This window comes from Ursus americanus, chromosome 6 (genome assembly GCF_024610735.1).
Source record: "Ursus americanus isolate L20-20 chromosome 6, mUrsAme1.1.p, whole genome shotgun sequence".
NCBI lineage: Eukaryota > Metazoa > Chordata > Mammalia > Carnivora > Ursidae > Ursus > Ursus americanus.
The window spans coordinates 445,697-463,899 of record NC_142132.1 but is presented as its reverse complement, the minus strand read 5'-3'; the positions used below and the strand labels follow the sequence as shown (position 1 = coordinate 463,899).

The window sequence follows — 18,203 nt, the reverse complement described above, 5'->3', positions numbered from 1 at the left end:
AACATAGTCTAATACCTCTTGTGATCATGGATGCAAAAATCCTCAACAAACATTAACACACCAAATCAACAACATATAAAAAGAATTGTCCACCACGGTCACATGGGATCTATCCCAGGAACGGTACGTTGCTTTAACATCAGAAAATCAATTAGTGTAATACCTCATAGTGTAATATCAATACAATAAAAAAACGAAAAGCACATGATCATCTCAACTGATGCAGGAAAATCATTTGACAAAATCCAACACTCTTTCAAGAGAATAAGACTTTAAAAAACTAAGGATAGAGGGTAACTTCCTTGATCTGATAATGGGCATCTATGAAAAGCCCACAGGTCCCATCATACTTAATGTGAAAGACTGGATGCTTTCAGGAACAAGACAAGGACACTTCTATCCAACATTGTGCCGGAGGTTCGAGGCAGGGCAGCCAGGCAAGAAAAACAAAACACATCCAGATTTGAAAGGAAGAAGTATTTCTATTCACAGATGACACGATCTTTTATATAGAAGATCCTAAGAAACCCACTGAAAAATGACTAAAAGCAATTAGTGAGCTCAGCAAGGTTTGAGGATAAAGGGTCAATATACAAAATCAATTCTATTTCTGTACATGTGCAATGAACAATCCCAAAGTAGAAATAAACAATTTCATCTGCGATAGCATCAACAGAGATAACATACTTAGGGATGAGTTTCCCCCCAAAAGTATAAAACTTATACTCTGGAAGCTGTACAACATCGTTCAAAGAGATTAAAGATTTAAATAATTGGAAAAAATCTCATGCTCATGACTGGAAGACGTAATATTGTTAAAACGGCAATATTCCCTAATCTACAGATTCAGCGCAATCTCTGTCAGAATCCCAGGGGCCTTCTTTGTAGAAATTAACAAGCTTGATTCTAAAATTCGTGTGGAGTTGCAAGGGACCCAGAATAGCCAAAACAATCTTGAAAAAGAAGAACAAAATAGTCCTGGTTTCAAAACTTACTACAAAGCAACAGTAAGGAAGACACTGTGGTACCAGCAGAAAGACACATAGATTAACGGGATAGAATTGAGAGTCCAGAAATAAACGCACACTTTGGTCCACTGATGGGGAAAGAGGAGTCTTTTTTTTTTTTTTTAAAGATTTTATTTATTTATGTGACAGAGAGACAGCCAGCGAGAGCGGGAACACAGCAGGGGAGTGAGAGAGGAAGAAGCAGGCTCCCAGCGGAGGAGCCCGATGTGGGACTCGATCCCGGAACGCCGGGATCACGCCCTGAGCCGAAGGCAGACGCCTTAACGACTGCGCTACCCAGGCGCCCTGAAAGAGGAGTCTTTTGAACGAATGGTACTGGGATAACTGGACATCCACATGCAAAAGAAAGTGGTGCACACCTTAGAAATGAGCACACACGTCCACACACATCCACACAGGACTCGTACAGCAGTATTCATAGTAGCCAAAAGGTGGGGACAACCCAAATATCCCTCAACTGACCAATGGATAAACAATGTGGTATATTCACATGATGAAATATTATTCGGCCGTAAAAAAGAATGAAGCTATTACCTGCTACGACACAAATGGGCCTTGAAAACAAAATACTGAGTGGACAAAACCAGACACACACACACACACACTCGAGGCCCATAGGCTAGGATGCCATTTCTAGAAATGTCTGGTATGTGAACACGCACACAGAGAGGAAGGTCTGTGGTTCTTAGGGCTGGGGGGTTACGGGGAAATGGAACCAAAGCCAAAAAGTACAGGGTTTCTTTCTGAGATGATGGAAATGTTCTAAAGTCGACTGGAGGTGGCTGCACACGTCTGAAAACCATCGAGTCGTGCACTTTCAACAGACGAACTGTATGGTGAGTGACTGATCTCTCCATAAAGCTGTTTCAAAGAACAAACAGGGGTGCCTGGGTGGCTCAGTCGGTGAAGCGTCTGCCTTCAGCTCAGTTCATGATCCCGGGGTCCTGGGACCCAGTCCCACGTTCTCCCTCTGCCTGCCACTCCCTCTGCTTGTGCTCTCTCTCTCTCTGTCAAATAAATAAATAAAATATTTTTAAAAAATAAAATAAAATAGGGGCGCCTGGGTGGCACAGCGGTTAAGCATCTGCCTTCGGCTCAGGGCGTGATCCCGGCGTTATGGGATCGAGCCCCACATCAGGCTCCTCCGCTAGGAGCCTGCTTCTTCCTCTCCCACTCCCCCTGCTTGTGTTCCCTCTCTCGCTGGCTGTCTCTCTCTCTGTCAAATAAATAAATAAAATCTTTAAAAAATAAAATAAAATAAAATAAAATAAAATAAAATAAAATAAAATAAAAAACAAAGAGATCGCAAGATCATCTGGGACACCTGGCTGCTGCTGGACACTAGAAAAGCATTCTTGCTGCCCCGTGACAATCATACTGAGGGTGTTTTCCTAAATCACTTTTATAGAGTATGTCCTGAAATATTTGTGAAGGAGAAAACATGACATCTGGGATTTGCTTCAGTGTAATCCAGGAGAGACAACTGTTTGAGGCTGAGATGGAACCAGGTTGACCCTGAGTTCATGGCGGCTGCTGGAACCGGGAGCCAGCGGGATGCAGGCCCTAACTGTGCCCACGTGCTTGCCATTTTCTACCACAAACGTAAAAAGGACAAGAAAGCGCAGGCAGGTGTCGGGGGGAGGCCTGGCCTCGGAGACCAGAGCTCTGGGGTAAGTCATCATGTCACTAGGGCAGCCCCTCCAGTTAGTGATGGAAGAGCTCGGCCCTGGGCGACCTTCCAAGAGCACACCCAACCCAAAATTGTCCCCGCTGCACGGAAGGAGCAGAAGGCAAACAGCTTTCTTTCTGGGCATCGGGTGTCCCAAAGACAAAACCGAGGTCAGGCCCTTGGGTTGGGTGGTGAGTGCTTCCAGGGGAAGGAGCAGCAGGAACCCGGAGCGAGGGGGCAACCTCTCTGTGAAGCGGTCCAGTCAGACCACGGCAGGCGGGCGAGCAGGCCACGCTCTCCATGCGCATGGCACCCTGCCCTCTGTCCCCGGGCAGACCAGGTGATGCGCTTCTCCTGATGTGCTGTGGACTTGGTGTTATTTTGTTATTTCGTTGAACCTGAGTTTTTAACAGTTACTCGTCAATCCATCATTTGTTATCTTTATTTTTTATTTATTTATCTTTTTTGCTGTAGTCACCTGGAAAAGGTATTTCAAAAAACCCACCACACGCATATCATGCTTATGGCGAAGGGTTAAAAATATTTCCTGGAAAAGTCAAGAATGAGACAAAGATGCCCCTTCTGGCAACTTCTGTGCACCCTGATGCCGGAGGCTCTAGCCTGCCCAGTAACAGGGAGAGGAGCTGAGGGTGCGTGCTGCTGTGTTCAGTTTCAGCTCCGTCTGGTGGAAAACCCAACAATTGCTTCAACAGAGTAAGAACGCGGTTCTCTCTTGCCCGTGGCCTCCCCGCCACCCCTGCCTCTGGGCCTTGGGGTGCAGCACTCACCATCCCAGGGGTAAAAACGGGCCCCATGAGGGCAGGGGTGAGTGCATCGTCCCATGTTCTAACATTTTCAAAGTACAGCCTGGAAAACAAGAGCATCCCTTGAACGTTTAAAGGGATAATGTCGCTGTCGGGTGTGGTTTTCAGACACATGCCCCATACACACCGAAACGCTTCTCCCTACCTTGTGCCGCCTTTGAAACTTGGCGCCCTGCATCCCTAGTCACATCAGGTTAATTGCTACATAGTAATTCTTCTTAATGGCCTAATAGATGGAATACAGCGTATAATACAGAGTAACAGGAATAGCAAAAACTGTATTTAAGTGAAGGAGACAACACTTGTAAAAGTCAAAATGAGAGTAGCAGAGCTTGAGGCCATCTGAACAGCGTGATGTGTTATCACGCCCAGAAAACAGTGCAGCCCATCTACTCAGAAGTACTGCCGGGAGCAGCACAGACAGGAGCCTGGGGGAGGTCCTGGGGCCACAAGGAAGCCCTGGGGGGAGCCCGCCCGGCGCCTGGACGGGCCAGCTGGGGCATGCTGCCTGCATTCCAGGGGGCACAGAGAGGTGGCGTTCTTTACCAATCACCGTACCCGACACAGAGCAGTGTTCTCTTGTCATGAACACCTCACAGGTACAAAAGCACATGTGAAGTTGCACGTCCTGGCGGGAACGGTAGACACCACCCCACTGCCCAGCTTAAGAAGGACCCCGGGGTCATGTTTTCAGAAGTCCCACGAGGAGCCTCTGCCCTGTAGGCAACTGCTTCTTTACGATCACGGGGGTCTATGGTCAGACTGGGGGAGTCCCCCCCCCCCGAGAAATACTGAAACACAACTGACCTGGTCCACACTCTGAGGGCCCACAGACACAGGACCTGTGGCCGGGGGTCCACGCCAGGGGTGGGCCGAGAGCAGCAACCCTCAGGCACAGGGCAGGCAAGGCTGTGGCAGGGACTCTGTGGGCCGACTGTGCTGGGAAGGTGCCCAGGAACCGAGTGCATGAGCCTGACTGGCCTGAACCCTGTCACTGGGCCAGCAGGACACTGACTGATGAGCCTCAAGGCCACTCCCAGGACTCGGTGGGCTTCTGGTCACCCAGATCAGCCAGGCCTATTGTCATGCCACTCGTTTAATGAGATTGATGAGACACCCAGACTTGGTAGATGGCTCACCATCTGGGGTCTCCAAAGTCCCACCCCTACTTTCACCCCTACCAGAGTCACCCACAACCCACGCCATTGCACAGCTCAAACCACTCTTGGTCCCCTGGCCCTCCAAAGAGGCATGATCTGTCCTGAACTGCACTCCTGTCCCCCTTGTCTGGTTGGTCTCCCAAGGGCAGGGCTGGTATCTCCCAGTCCACCAGCAGCAGCTGGGCACGAAGCACATGAGAGGGCGCAGACTTCGGAGTTCAGGGTGTCTGTCCTAAGACCAGGGTGGCAGAGGCCCCAGGCCTCCATGCAAGTTCCTGATGGGTGAACCCTTCCATGTTGGCTCTGGCCAGCTCGGGACAGCCTCTGGGCCTCTGAGAGGCCCACATGGCTTGGGGATCTGGCCCAGGACATGCAGGAACCCGAGTCCTCAGAGAGAAGATGAACAGGCAGCAGAAGTCTCAAGAGGAGGGACAGCCCCCTGCCCAAGGAAGTAGCCCTCTCCAGAACAGCAGAAAGGCTTGGTCTTGACGAGTAACAAGGGCACCGGGCTGGTGGGCCTTCACCTGGCCTGGGCCCCCACAGAGTTTCCCTCACTTTGAGTGATATGGGCACCACACGGGTCCGATGAAAGGGCCGCTGACCAGCTCAATGGGGGTAGCTGGGCAGGGAGCCTCCCCAGGCATGTGTCTTGGGCTGGAAATGGTTTCGGAGAAACATTAACAAATTGATTCAGCACCTTACTCTGCCAGCTGCGGGCTGCCCAGGACGGTAGGGATCATGTGTGGAGCCGTATGTGTAGACCCCTGCTCCAGTGGTGACAGCACCACTGGAATGGAGACCAGGGGACACAAGGGGAAAAGCTGGGCTGTGGGCACTGGACGGCGGTTTTCCTCCTACGTTGGTTTCACTGTCACCTTTGCCCTGGATTATCCCAAATGACCACAGTGATCCTCAAACTATTTGCAAAGTGAGCCTTGTTGTCTGCCCATAAGATTTGGTCCTGACTTTCAGGGACCTCAAACTTGGGAAGATCAGTGCTGGCTGCCGGGAGTGTCCAGACTGGAGGGCGTGGCCCCTGCACAGGGGCCTTCAGCCACCTTTTCCGCATACTTACAGACCTGTGCCCTTGAAGATCGCTCCGGGAGTGGGGTTCAGAGTCAGCACAGCAGGAGGAGCCCCTGTCCATCGGCAGCAGGAAAAAGGGGAAGGGGCTTCCCTGCCCTCCATGGTCACGGCACTGTCACTCTCAGTGGCTCGCACTTCAAGAACTGGGGTGGGCTTTCTTTAAAATCCATGATGAACTCTCATTTTTCCAGAAACATAGGGAGAATGATGGCTACTAATAGGCAAATTCATGCAATATTAGGACTTTTGGGAGCCTCTGGCTGAGCCTCCTCGGGTGGGCAGGACCCCAGTCCGGCGTCACCGCCCTGCGGGCCTGTCTGGAGGGAAGGGCTTGGAGTCCCCCCCACCCTGTGGTCCGCGCCGGCCGTCGGCAGGGCCGGCGGGTGGGCGGAGGCGGAGGCGGGGGGGGGGGGGGGCTGCCCGAGCGCCCCAGGCTGCCGCGAGCGCGGGAAGCGGGCCCTGTGGGTTTTCGTGCCACCGCCAGGCGCCTTCAGCAGCCCCCGCTTAAAGGACACCGTCCGCCTCCTTACTCGGTGCCGGATTCCCGGTTAACTCGGCGTGTGGCAAAGCAGTAGCCGCAGAATGAGCCTCCGGCCCCTGGCCATCCCCGCCTAGCGGGGCAGGCGGTGCGACCCCCAGGACCCAGCCCCTGCGGGTCCTGCGGCGGCGGCGGCGGGAGGCGGGGGCACGTCGCTGTCCCGCCCATCCCCGCGTCCCCGGGCGCGCGCCCCTCAGGGCCACACCCGCCACACGCACTCACCCCCACACATTCACACACACACACACACACACACACACACACACACACACACACACACCATTTTACCGAAGGCTGCCCAGCCTTCTCCACTAAAACAATAATATGCAGGGAACATCCCTAAAATAAGCGTGAACGTTTCCATTTGGTCCGGACGGTAACAAACCCAGTCAGTGATAGTAACTAGTAAGTTCATTTAACAGTCCCGGCACCAAATTATTTTCACCTGCTTGTTCCGGCCTCAGTTTCTCGCCAAAACCCCAAATCTTGTAGCCAGTTCTGAGCGTCCTGCTTATGGGAGGAAGGGGCGCGGGGACGCGCCACAGAGGAAACCTCAGAACACCCTCCTGGCTGCTTTACACAACATGGGAAGCTCTGTATATATCAACTGCTCACTGTTCACTGCAGAGAAGTTTGGTAGGAACGTGATTTTAAAAACTCGTTTTACAATATCTGTAAGATACCCACAAGTAAGTTTGAGGCATCAATCATAGCCTGTATTAACAACAGCAGAAACATAAAAACTGAAACAACAAAAAAGAACAGGGAGCGCCGGGAGGCAGTTCAGCGCGAGGACACTACGCTGCCTGCCGGGCGCCCCTGGCGCGGGGACCCACCTCGGATGCCCCGCTGGGGAAGCCAGCAGCTCCCCGCCCGCGCCCTCCCTCCCCGGTTGCCCTAGGACAGGTAATACATGCGGTAGGCAGCGACGGGCGCGGCTAGGAGTCCTGGCACCTGAGGCAGGGTGCCCGCTGCGCCGGTGTACCCGGCCGGGGAGCCGGGCAGGGGCGCGCCCAGGGCGAAGGGCAAGGCAAACGAAGGCAGCAGCGGCTTGGCCGGCAGCTTGAGCTTCTCCAGCTCAGACTCCTGTAGCCTCTTGGCCTTGGCGCGGCGGTTCTGAAACCAGATCTTGACCTGCGTCTCCGTGAGGCTCAGGCTGCTAGAGAACTCGGCGCGCTCTGCGATGGACAGGTACTGCTTCTGGCGAAACTTGCGCTCCAGCGCCAGCAGCTGCGCTGTGGTGAAGGGAGTCCGCGGCTTGCGGTTGGTCTTGTGTTTTCGGAGGGTGCAGGGTGGAGGGCTGGGGGCGCCTGGGAGGAGAGAAAAGCACAAAGCGGGCGCTCAGACGCCAGCAGTGCGCACCCCTTTCCGACACTTTGAAACCCACAGAGGCCGGTTACCGATGCAAGTCTCGGCCCCGAGAAAAGACGAGACTCCAAAAGCCACTGGGGTAAGAGAGCAAGGCATCAAGGAGACGGTGCGTGCATGGGGAGGTGGGGGCACTGGACTCGGGTTCTTCTCCTCAAATAGGCCGCCCCGCACTCCAGGGAGGAGGGGAACTCTGACCACTTGGAGAAGCGAGAAGCTTGGGCAGGAGGCGGCCGCAAGAACCGAGCGGTGAGCACTGGGGCGAGGATCCGGCGAAGCAGAAGTTAAGCATGGTGGGGACGGACCGGGTGGGGGTTGTTTGGGCCGGAGGAGCTCTGAACCAAAAAGCCGCGGGTTCATGGGTTTCGGACTCTGCGTCGGGGTTGGCGTGGGACGCAGGAGCTACTGAGGGCTGGCGCGCACGCGAGGGCTCGGGTGGGCTCGTTTCTTTGCACTCAGGCCAGGCGCGTTGGTGGCTACTTTGCGAAGTTAGCGACAGCGCCCTTCCCGCCCTGGTCCTCCGAGCCTGGGCCTGGTAGGGGCTTCTCTCGCTGCCCGGGACCGTGCGACAGGGCACTTACGTGGGGAGGACGAGCGGGCAGCTGGCGGGAACCAGGCCCAGGACTCCGCGGTGCCCCGTGGCCTCTCCTCCCGGAGTTCCGCGGGCTCCGAGTCCAGCCCGCGATCCGCCTCCAGCAGCGACTCCACGCTGAAGGGCAGCGGGCCGGTCCCCGCGCGCCCCCCGCCGCACGTCCTGAGCCCAGCGGCGTTCATGCCGAGCGACGCCGGGGCCATGCGCAGGCCGGCGGGCGCAGGGCTGGCGGGGCCCGGCAGGCGCGACGAGAAGGTAGCGCGCGGCAGAATTGCCGCGGGCTTGGCGGCGCCCCCACCCTCGGAACCCTATAAAGAGCCGGTGCCCCTTTCATGAACCGCCATCCAATCGCCGCGGTCGCTGCCCCGTGAGCCTGGGTGTTCATTGGCTTCCCTGACCTGGGGAGGCGGGATGGACAGGGAGGGGTGAGTCCGCCGCCTAGAACCCTGCGCCCGGGTCCCTGCCGGTTTGGCGCGCCCCTGGCCGGTTCCCAGCACCCGCCGGCCTCTCCCGGAGCTGTGCCGGCCGGGCCCGCGCTCCTCCTGCCCAGGAGGTGGCTGGGGCATCCGGGGAGCACGCGGAGCTGGCCCCAGCTTCCCCAAACGGAGGAATCGACGGCGGGCGCCATCTGGCAGAGCCGCGGGGGGAACACTGGGCCTAGACGGCGCGAATCCTGCGACGCGGAGAGCGCCGCACCATCAGAAGTGGCTCGCCCGCTGCTCTTCTGCTGTGCCCCAGCCGGGACCCGAAACCCTCGGCACCTCCTGCTTTGGCCCAGGCGCTCTCTTCCAACCCTGGGAGCCGCTTATGATGGACCCGGCGCCTGGACTGGCGACTCCGCTTCCGTCCCCTTGAAGTCGCCTTGGCCCTGAGTGGCTTTTTAGGCACCTGTAGCTGCCCGGAGCCCTCCCGGACAGGGGCCGCCCATCGCGCGGCCCGAGTGTCCCAGGGCCGAGCCCTGGGAGCAGCCAGCGGGGTGCGTCGAAGGACCTTGGGCAGGGCCTGCAGCCGCAGGGAAGATGTCGGGGTCCGCCCTGTTACCCGCCTCCGTCGCCGGGCTTGGGACACAGGCAGGCCACTTAGCCGCTCTCGTCGCTGGTGTCAGCCTCTCCCGTTCCGCCCTTGCTCGCGCGAATCGTCCCAGGACACGCGACCGGGGACCTGGGACCAGGAAAAGGTCCAGCGCAGAGGGACCTCGTCCGCGCCGGCTTCCGACCCACCCCGGGCAGGCCGGGGGGGCTGCTTCTGGGAGGCGGCCGCCAACGTGGTCGAAGGCTGGAGAGGAGACCTGCCTTCCTTATTCAGATTATTTTTCCAAAACTGGACCAGTCTTTGGTTTAAGAACCTTCTTGGGTGCTGTAGGGTCCCCTCTGCAGTCGCTCCCTGAAGTTACAGAACAAATCATGAAATTGGCTTGCAGGTGTCTTTATGTCTGATTAATATCCCAGAACACAGGAACAGCAACCTGGGTGGGTATATATTTATTTTTGAAAAACCAAAGTTGTTTTAATGAACTCCAGCTTTGGGGGACAGTTAGCTGTCTGGCTCAGCCAGAGAAATTCAGTTAGAAAGTGTTTTCTCAATGTAAATTTAAAAGTGTGGCTGAAGGGGCCTCTGCGGGGCTCCAAGCCCAGCCTGATGTCTGCGGCTAGGGCAGCTGTTTCTGAACCCAAGACAGACTGCCCCTTTCTAATGTAGTAAAGATGTTCTGAGTCCAATGAAGATAATTGCATCATTAAAGGACTTTCTTTGCAGGACTTTCTCCTGGTAGTTTATCTCCAGCAAGCCACTCACAGAAGCGTTTGAAGAAGAATATTATTTTTTTAAAGATTTTATTTATTTATGTGACAGAGAGACAGCCAGCGAGAGAGGGAACACAGCAGGGGAGTGGGAGAGGAAGAAGCAGGCTCCCAGCGGAGGAGCCCGATGTGGGACTCGATCCTGGAACGCCAGGATCACGCCATGAGCCGAAGGCAGACACTTAACAACTGAGCTACCCAGGCGCCCCTGAAGAAGAATTTTAACAAGGGTGACAGCCAGCAGCCCCAGCTTGCCCTAGGTCTGCTCAGGACACTGGGAAGATGGCGTCTCAGTGGGTGAAGTGGGAGTCTGTGCTGTGGTTTGGCTGGCCCTGGGGGAAGGAGGGGATCTCGGGGCCAGATGCAGCACCAGCCTTCAGGAAAGTCTTGTCCTTCCCTGTGGGTGTCCAAACAGTGTTCGTCCCTCCTGGCAGGGCAAGGCTGGGCCAGTGCTGACCAGGCCCCTGCCTGGCATTGGTTCCAGCGAAGTGGTAAAGAAGGGAGGGAAGATTTGGGGGTTGGGGAGAGCCTCCAGGGCTGGACATGAGAATCCAGGCCCCAACGGTCAGCACAAACAGGTTTCTAGCAGAGCAGTACCCTCAGAGCCCCAGGGCCTGGCCAGCAGAGGGGCAAGGCTTGGAGGGCTGAGAAGGAACCCCATTTCTGTCAATGTAGTGGCTTTGGACATAGAAACCCGTGTCTCGTGTCAGAAGAAAGCCTAGACACTGTCTCTGCCCACCAGGAGAGACAGACAACTGTGGTCACTTGGCTTCCCAGCAGCCCAGAAGCAGGCCAGCCAGGAGACCCAAGACAGCCTGTGGCAGAGGCTATTGCCCACCCCCATCCTGGGTGTGCCCCTGAAAAGAATGCCCCCTCACCCGACATTTGACGGACATTTCCCCCATTTGAGTGGCATTGTTTCCCACTACTTGCTCAGAGCTGTGAGGGGACAGAAGGTCACACAAAGGCCTTCCTTTTCTTGGGCCTTCCTTTGGTGCTGACTTTGTAGGGAATGAACACATCCTTTGCTTTCAGAAATGAGTGGAGGGTTTTGGAAGCCCTGCTGGGGGCTTCCTTGGAATCAATGTGATGAGATGATTTTTGTGAAGGGATTGGTAGGGTTCAAATGGCCAAGTCAGGAACTGGACAGGAGGAAAGTAGAAATGCTGTCTCTGCTCACAAATCTTGGGGGGGGGGGGTAGTGTTTGGTGCTGCAGACGTAAGGTCATGTAAAGCCCACACTAGCTGGTACCATGGGGTCAAAGTTGACCTCACTGTCCTGAAGAAAGTGATTGTGCCCTCCTAGATATTGGTGACGTATGTCCAGTCCTTGATGGACAAAACTGGCCAGACTTTCCCTTGTATCTAGCAGCCAGTGGTAATCAGCAGTTTGCACACAATGGGACCACTGCTGGTAGTGGATCTCACTACAGGACAGGGCCACCCGCCCCAGGCCTCTTCCAAAGGCTACGCTTCCCAGACGTAATCTCCCAGGAAAGCCCTGTAGGAAACTACCAACCTCAGACAGCCTCCCATTCATCCCGAAAGGCCGGCCACTCCCCTCCCCTCCCCAAAGGCCTAAGTGTTGGAGCAGGTGACTTTTTCCTTCTCAACTTGTTGGAAATTGCTTCAAATACAAGCGGCACTTTACCCACAACTCTGGCCAGAGGGGACCCAACTGGCGTGAGCTCCAGCAGCTAGCAGGCAAGGGGGCAGCTGGGACGTGACGTCCACCTGGAGATGCTCTGGCGTCACTCAGGAGAGAAGCTGCTTCAGGCCACACGAGGCCTGTTCATCTCTCCTGTTTGCCTTCTCACTTTCACACTCACTGGCCAAACCCCCTGAAGCGGGAAGATCAGAGAAGTCCCTCTGAGCTGAGCAAGTCCTCGTCCAAGGCCACAGGAGCATATCATTTTGTCCAGGCCCGTACAGAATGCCCCAGCGCGAGCGGTCACAGCCTGATCTCCGGGACCTGGGAACACAGCAGGGTACTTGCAAAGGTGGGATTGGGATTGTTAATCACCTGACTTTGAGATGGGGAGACCATCCTCCCTCAGGCAGGCAGACCCAGTCTAATCTCAGGTGTCCTTGGAGGGGAAAGGGAGAGCCAGCGAGAAGGATGTAGCCAGCTGCCGTGGGCCTTGTGGGCAGCTTCTAGAAGCAAGAGGCCCCGGGCTCGACTAGCCTGCTGTCACCTTGACTGTGGCCCACGGGAACCACGTGCATGTCTTAGCCTCCAGAACCACACAACAATAAACGTGTGCTGTTTTAGTAACTTGTTAGCCAGCCCGACCTTCTGAGGTACTAGCATCACCCCGTCTTCTGTGGGAGAGGAAACCAGACACAGAGACTTGGGTGACTTGGTGGGGGTCAGGCAGAATGGAACCAGCCCGCACGGCTCTAAAGTCTATGCTCTTTCGACTGTATGCTCCCTGAGCAAGGGAGCCCTGCCCTGCTCGCAGCTTCTCCATGGCCTAGCCATGGGTCAGAGGCAGCCAAGAGCCAGAGCGCCATGGCAGGCTGGGGCCCTTGCTCTGGTAACATCTCCCCCAGGCCTCCCTGGTGCATCCTGGAGCCTTCTCCCAAACTCCTTTGCTCTGTGCGCTCAGTCCCGTCTCCACAGCCCCCTAAGGGGGCATGTTCTCAGCTGCCTCCACCCTGACAAACTGACCACACTGAGGGGACAGAGGGCAGGTGGTCCTGTGCCTTCGTGAGGACCTGGTGCACCAGCTACCGTCCACTCCAAGACTGGCTGTCTGCCCCCTGCCAGCCCTTCGAGACCTAGCTGCCCCGGCCTGAGACTCTGGGTGCCAGGGCTGGGTGGGGCTCCGTCTCAGTTCCGCCAGGCCCCAGGTGCTGCCTCTGCGCACCTTCTGTCTGTCTGATGTCTCCCTCTCTCTGTCTCTTCCTGTCTTTCTGTCTCTGTCACTCTGTCTCTCTGTCTCTGACTCTGGCTCTCTCATCACCCTGGCACTGGCCTAGCAGATGAACAGGTGTGACCCCTTCACATGTGGGGCCTGGGCACAAAGGTAGGGCCTCAGAGCATACCAAGAGCACAAGCAGGGGGAGCGGCAGAGGGAGAGGGAGAAGCAGACTCCTCGTTGAGCAGGGAGCTGGATGCAGGGCTCAATCCCCGGGCCTCGGGGTCACGACCTTAGCCAAAAGCAGATGCTCAACTGACTGAGCCACCCAGATGCCCCAATATTTGTTTTATTTTGAGGATTAACAACGTTTCTTTGGAGATCCTTGAAAAAAAAGAGTCAATGGAGGGGGGGACAAGATCATTCAATCAAAAACAAGGATGAGCGCGGGACGGTTTTGGAAACAGGGCAGCCAGGCTGCCACTCCAAGCTTGGCGCTACTCAGCTCTGATGCCGCAGAGGGGACAGTAGTCAGACCCAGGGCTTGGGCACCTGCTCTAGGCCAGGCTGGACAGGGCAGGACTGTGGCAGGAAAGGGAACGAACCCTGAAGGAGCGTGTGGGCCCCGGCTCTGTGGGCAGCCTGGGGTCAGCAGTAAGATTGATCTCAAGCCACCTGCTCCCAGATTCATCAACTTTACGGTTTCCCACCTCCTGTTCACTGAGGTCCACTGTAGTCTTTATTGTTTCCTTTCTTCTACTTGGTTTGAGTTCTGTTTGCTCTTTTTTGGGTTTCTTCAGGTGGATACTGAGTCACTGACCTTCATACCTTTCTTCCCTTCTCAGAGTGCACCCCGGGCTCCAAATTTTCCTCTGAGTACTGACGTCCCGCAGCCGTGATGTTTTCATCTTCACTGGGTTCGAAACGCTAATTTTGCTTTTGATTACTTCTTTGACCCAGGGTCACTTAGAAGTGTGCTACTCAGCTTCTAAGTATTTGGGTGATTTCCCAGGGATGTTTCTATATTGATTTTCAGTTTACTTCCCTCGTGGTCAGAGGACACACTTGGACATGAGTCCTTTTACATTTATGGAGACTTGTATAAGGTATGGCCCCAAATGTGGTCTATCTTGGTCAATGTTCTGTTGCCTTGAAAAGAATGTGGATTCTTCTGTTGCTGAGTGCGGTGGCCAATAAATGTCAATTGGGTCAAGTTGGATGAAACACACCTATTGACTGTGCCCATGCTGATTTTCTGCCTACTTGTTTGATCAATTATTGAGAGAGGGGTATTGAAATCCTCAACAGTAATTGTGGGTTTGATTTCTCTTTGTGTTCTACCAATTTTTAGTTAATGTATTTTGAAGCTGTCTTGCTAGTTTCATAAACGTTTAAGATTGTAGGATAGACACTCAAGCTTTCTTTTGACCAGTGTTAGCATGGTATATCTATTCTATGTTTTTACTTTTAATATAGTTGTGTCCTTAAAAGTGCTTTGTGGGGGCACCTGGGTGGTTCAGTAGGTTGAATGACTGCCTTCAGCTCAGGTCTTGATCCCGGAGTCCCAGAATGGAGCCACATGTCAGGATCCCTGCGTAGCGAGGAGTCTGCTTCTGCTTCTCCCCTGTTCCTTCTCTCTCTCAAAGAAATAAGTAAAAAAAAAAATCTTTAAAAATAACTAAATGGGGGCGCCTTGGTGGCTCAGTCGTTGAGCGTTTGCCTTTGGCTCAGGGCATGATCCCAGCGTTCTGGGATCGAGCCCCACGTCGGGCTCCTCCGCTGGGAGCCTGCTTCTTCCTCTCCCACTCTCTCTGCTTGTGCTCCCTCTCTCGCTAGCTATCTCTCTCTCTCTGTCAAATGAATACATAAAATCTTTTAAAAAAATAACTAAATAAATAAAAATAAAAAGTGCTTTGTGTAGGCTGTGTGCCGTTGGGTCTGGCTCCTCTACTCACTTTGCTAGTCTTTGCCTCTTAACTGGGTATTTAGACCGTTTACATTTAGTGTACTTATTGATATGCTTAGGTTTAAACTGTCATCTTACTAATTATTTTATAAATCCCCATCTGTTCTTTGTTCCATTTTTTCTTTCTTTTGGATCATTTGAATTTTTTTTTATTATTCCAGCATATTTCCTTTGTTGACTTATTGGCTATAAGTCTTTTGTTCCTGTTATTTTAGTGGCTTCTTTAAAGACAACAGTAACACATTCAATTTACCACAACGTACCTGCAAGTGGTGTCATCCCTTTGTGTCAGGTATTAGAACTTTTTGGTAGTGTCTGGTGTCTTCATTTCTCCTTCCAGGCCTTGGTGCTGCTGTTGTCACACCTTATACTTCTATGTCTTATAGGCCCCACACTACGTTGATATCATTTCTGTTTAAATAGTCAGTTATCGGGGCGCCTGGGTAGCATAGTTGTTAAGCGTCTGCCTTCGGCTCAGGGCATGATGCGTGATCCTGGCGTTCTGGGATCGAGTCCTGCATCAGGCTCCTCCACTGGGAGCCTGCTTCTTCCTCTCCCACTCCCCCTGCCTGTGTTCCCTCTCTCGCTGGCTGTCTCTCTGTCAAATAAATAAATAAAATCTTTAAAAAATAGTCAGTTATCTTTCAAAGATATTTAAATAATAAGAAAAACATATTTTCTCTTCCTTTGCATAGTTACAAATTTTGGTGTTCTTCACTTTTTTTTTTTGGTACATTTATATTTACATCTGCCACCACTTTCCCTCTGTGTAAGGACCTTCTTTATTATTTCTTATAGTGCAGGTCTGCTGATAAACTCTTTCAGGTTTTGCATGACTGAAAATGTGTTTATTTCCCCTTCAATTTTGAAAGCTATTTTCCTGGATGCAGAATTGTGACTTGACAGGTTTTGGTATTGTGAAGACAAGTTCTACTTATTGTGGGTGTTATCCCCAATGAGAACTCCATCATTGTCCTTTGCTATCTTTGCTACTGCATACGTAAGCTACTTTGCTCTCTGGCTACTTTTAAGATTTTATCTTTATCATTAGTTTTGAGCAATTTGGTTAGGATGGGCTTTGGGGTAATTTTATTCATGTTTCTTCTGCTTGGTTTTTGTTGAACATCTTGGATCTGCAGGTTTATAGTTTTCATTCAATTTGGAAAATTATCAGCCGTTATTCAATTATTTTTCCTGACTTCCTCCCTCCTCATTTGGGTACTCCAATCACGTGTATCTTAAACCTCTTGAAGTTGTACTATGCCTCCATTTTTTAAAAAGTTATCTTTTTCCGGGGCACCTGGGTGGCTCAGTTGGTTGGGCACCTGCCTTCAGCTTGGGTCATGATCTCGGGGTCCTGGGATCAAGTCCTGTGTTGGGCTCCCTGCTCAGTGGGAAGCCTGCTTCTTCCTCTCATACTCCCCCTCCTTGGGTTCCCTCTCTCACTGTCTCTCTCTCTGTCAAAAAAAAAAAAAAAGTTATCTTTTTCCTCTGTTTTTTGGGGGGTGAGGGAGATAGTTCCTACTACTGTCTTCAAGTTCACTAATCCTTTTCTTTTGTTATGTCTATTCTGCCATTAATATTAGTGTTGTGGGTTTTTTTAAAAGATTTTATTTATTTATTTGACAGAGAGACAGCCAGCGAGAGAGGGAACACATTAGCAGGGGGAGTGGAAGAGGAAGAAGCAGGCTCATAGCAGAGGATCACAGAACGCTGGGATCACACCCTGAGCCAAGGCAGATGCTTAATGACTGCGCTACCCAGGAACCCCAATATTAGAGTTTTGTTATTCGTTTTGTTTTATTTTCGTCTTTGTTTTTGTTTTATCCCAGACATTGCAGTTTTCATCTCTATTTGGGCCTTCCTTTTTATGTTTCATGTCTCCACCTAACTTTTTTTTTTTTTTTAAAGATTTTGTTTATTTATTCGACAGAGACAGAGACAGCCAGCGAGAGAGGGAACACAAGCAGGGGGAGTGGGAGAGGAAGAAGCAGGCTCCCAGCAGAGGAGCCTGACGTGGGGCTCGATCCCATAACGCCGGGATCATGCCCTGAGCCAAAGGCAGACACTTAACCACTGTGCCACCCAGGTGCCCCGCCACCTAACTTTTTGAGCAATGGGATATTGTTATAATAACTGTTATGCAAAGTCCCTCATCCATTTCAGTTCTTGGTCAACTTTGATGGATATTTCTTTTCATTAAGGGTCATATTTTCCTGCTTTTTGCTTCTTGGTAATATTTTATTAGATGTTACACTTTATGAATTTATCTTGTTGGGTGCTGGACAGTTTCACATTCCTATAAATGCCCTTAAGTTTTGCTCTAGGATATGGGTTAGTTATTTGGAAATGGTTGGTCCTTTCAAGTCCTTTTAGATTTCTCAGGCAGGTCTGGAGCAGTGCTCATCCAGGACTATTCCCCCAACTGAGGCAGGCCCTGTGTCCTCCTCCCCAAACCCCATGGATCATGGGCTTTCCATCTGACTGGTGGGAACAGGTGCTCTTCCCGGACCTGAGTGGGTGTCAGGCATGACTCCAACACTTTGGAATGTTTTTATCTACAACCTTACATGCATGCGCTGATCAACTCTCAGCTGCATCTCAGAGGGGGGCGCTCTGAAGAACTCTGGAGTTCTGACTCTGTGCAGCTCTGCCTTCTCTGGTCTTCTGTTCTGTGAACCCCAGTCTTCTTTGTCTCCCTCATCACAGGCTACCCAGGGGTCTCCAGGTTATGTCACTTGTGCTGACCATCACCTGCCACAACACTGGTCTCAGAAAACTCTCAGCACCATTCCAGAGTCTGTGTAGTTTAAGCTAACATCGAAGCCATTTTTTGACGTGTTGCCAAAGAAAACCATGATGGGTTTGAAATGTGGAAGCAAGAAGTGAAGTCAGGGTTGGAACCAGTCAGGGTGGATGCTTCCACCAGCGAGGAGACGGGGTAGAAGTCCTGGGGGCTGGGCCCCTGAAGAGTAGCCCAGGAGGACTCCCCACATGGGAGAGGGCAGTGGCACACCTTCTGAGTGCTGGGGTGCAGTGGACAGCAGGCAGCACAGCCCTCCTACCATGGGACCTCCAGCTTCAGGCAGGAAGCAGTCCGGGTGGGGCCCTGAAGCACCAGCTGCTCTCAGCCTCCCTCCCTGTGCCCTCCTGTTTCTCCTGTCTTAGCAGAGAGCTGGCCTGAGAACCCCGCTCTGCCTCCCATTTCGATAGGTCCCACAAGAGCAAGAAAGACCTCACGAAGGGCAGGAATGCTGCACCAGTGTCAAGGTTTTGGCACCCAGATTTATTACAAAATGTCTGTCCTGCGGT

General features: G+C 52.9%; 1 protein-coding gene across 1 annotated transcript; it reads right to left on the bottom strand.

The window, feature by feature from the left end:
- Nucleotides 1-6,820: 6,820 nt before the first annotated feature.
- Nucleotides 6,821-9,352, bottom strand: LOC123800023 (homeobox protein MSX-3-like). Its single transcript, XM_045809409.2, has 3 exons — nucleotides 9,345-9,352; nucleotides 8,255-8,490; nucleotides 6,821-7,615 (listed from the first exon to the last, which is right to left on the bottom strand). The coding sequence occupies exons 2-3, from the start codon at nucleotides 8,466-8,468 to the stop codon at nucleotides 7,203-7,205; spliced, it is 627 nt and encodes a 208-aa protein (XP_045665365.2). The 5' UTR covers nucleotides 8,469-8,490; nucleotides 9,345-9,352; the 3' UTR covers nucleotides 6,821-7,202.
- Nucleotides 9,353-18,203: the final 8,851 nt, after the last annotated feature.

Coding starts and splice junctions, on each gene's coding strand:
- LOC123800023 (XM_045809409.2), bottom strand. CDS start 8,468: ATGGCCCCGGCGTCGCTCGGCATGAACGCCGCTGGGCTCAGGACGTGC. Junction 7,616..8,254: donor TGCCCGCTCGTCCTCCCCAC/GTAAGTGCCCTG, acceptor CTCTCCTCCCAG/GCGCCCCCAGCCCTCCACCC.